At 54.0% G+C, this 383-nt stretch overlaps 1 protein-coding gene across 1 annotated transcript in view; it reads right to left on the minus strand.

Annotated features, from left to right (window-relative positions):
- Positions 1-383, minus strand: part of TTC28 (tetratricopeptide repeat domain 28) — a 582,431-nt gene that overhangs the window by 4,647 nt on the left and 577,401 nt on the right. Inside the window, exon 27 of the mRNA XM_010828858.1 lies at positions 3-383. Within this exon, the coding sequence (XP_010827160.1) occupies positions 3-383 (381 nt within the window). The remainder of the gene's footprint in view (positions 1-2) is intronic.

Genomic DNA, 383 nt, shown 5'->3' on the forward strand with positions numbered 1-383 from the left:
CTGCTGAAGGCGCTGGTTTCAGAGGCTCGGAAGACGGCAGCGTTGTTGGGCACAGAGATGCCATCTTCAGAACTGGCGCCCTGACCGCCACCCCTCTGAAGACGCTCCACTGCCATGAGATGGCTTTGTGTCTCCTCGAGAATCTTCTGCGCCAGCTCTTGAGGGTCAAGCTTCGAGTTACTTTCTTCTTGGGACTTCACGGTACTATCTGTTTCTGTGCTCGACTGGTCTGATTCTCCCGTATCTGAACTTGCTAGTTTTCCAACTTTCTGGAAGGGTGAGTTTGGGCTGGGAATCAGAGTCATTTTAACGGGAGAGTTTGGAGTGCTTGAGCTCACCGAGACTTTGACGCTGCCCGCTGTCCCCACGAGGGACTGCTTGTG

This window comes from Bison bison, unplaced genomic scaffold, assembly GCF_000754665.1.
Source record: "Bison bison bison isolate TAMUID 2011002044 unplaced genomic scaffold, Bison_UMD1.0 scf7180017864495, whole genome shotgun sequence".
Taxonomy (NCBI): Eukaryota; Metazoa; Chordata; class Mammalia; order Artiodactyla; family Bovidae; genus Bison; species Bison bison.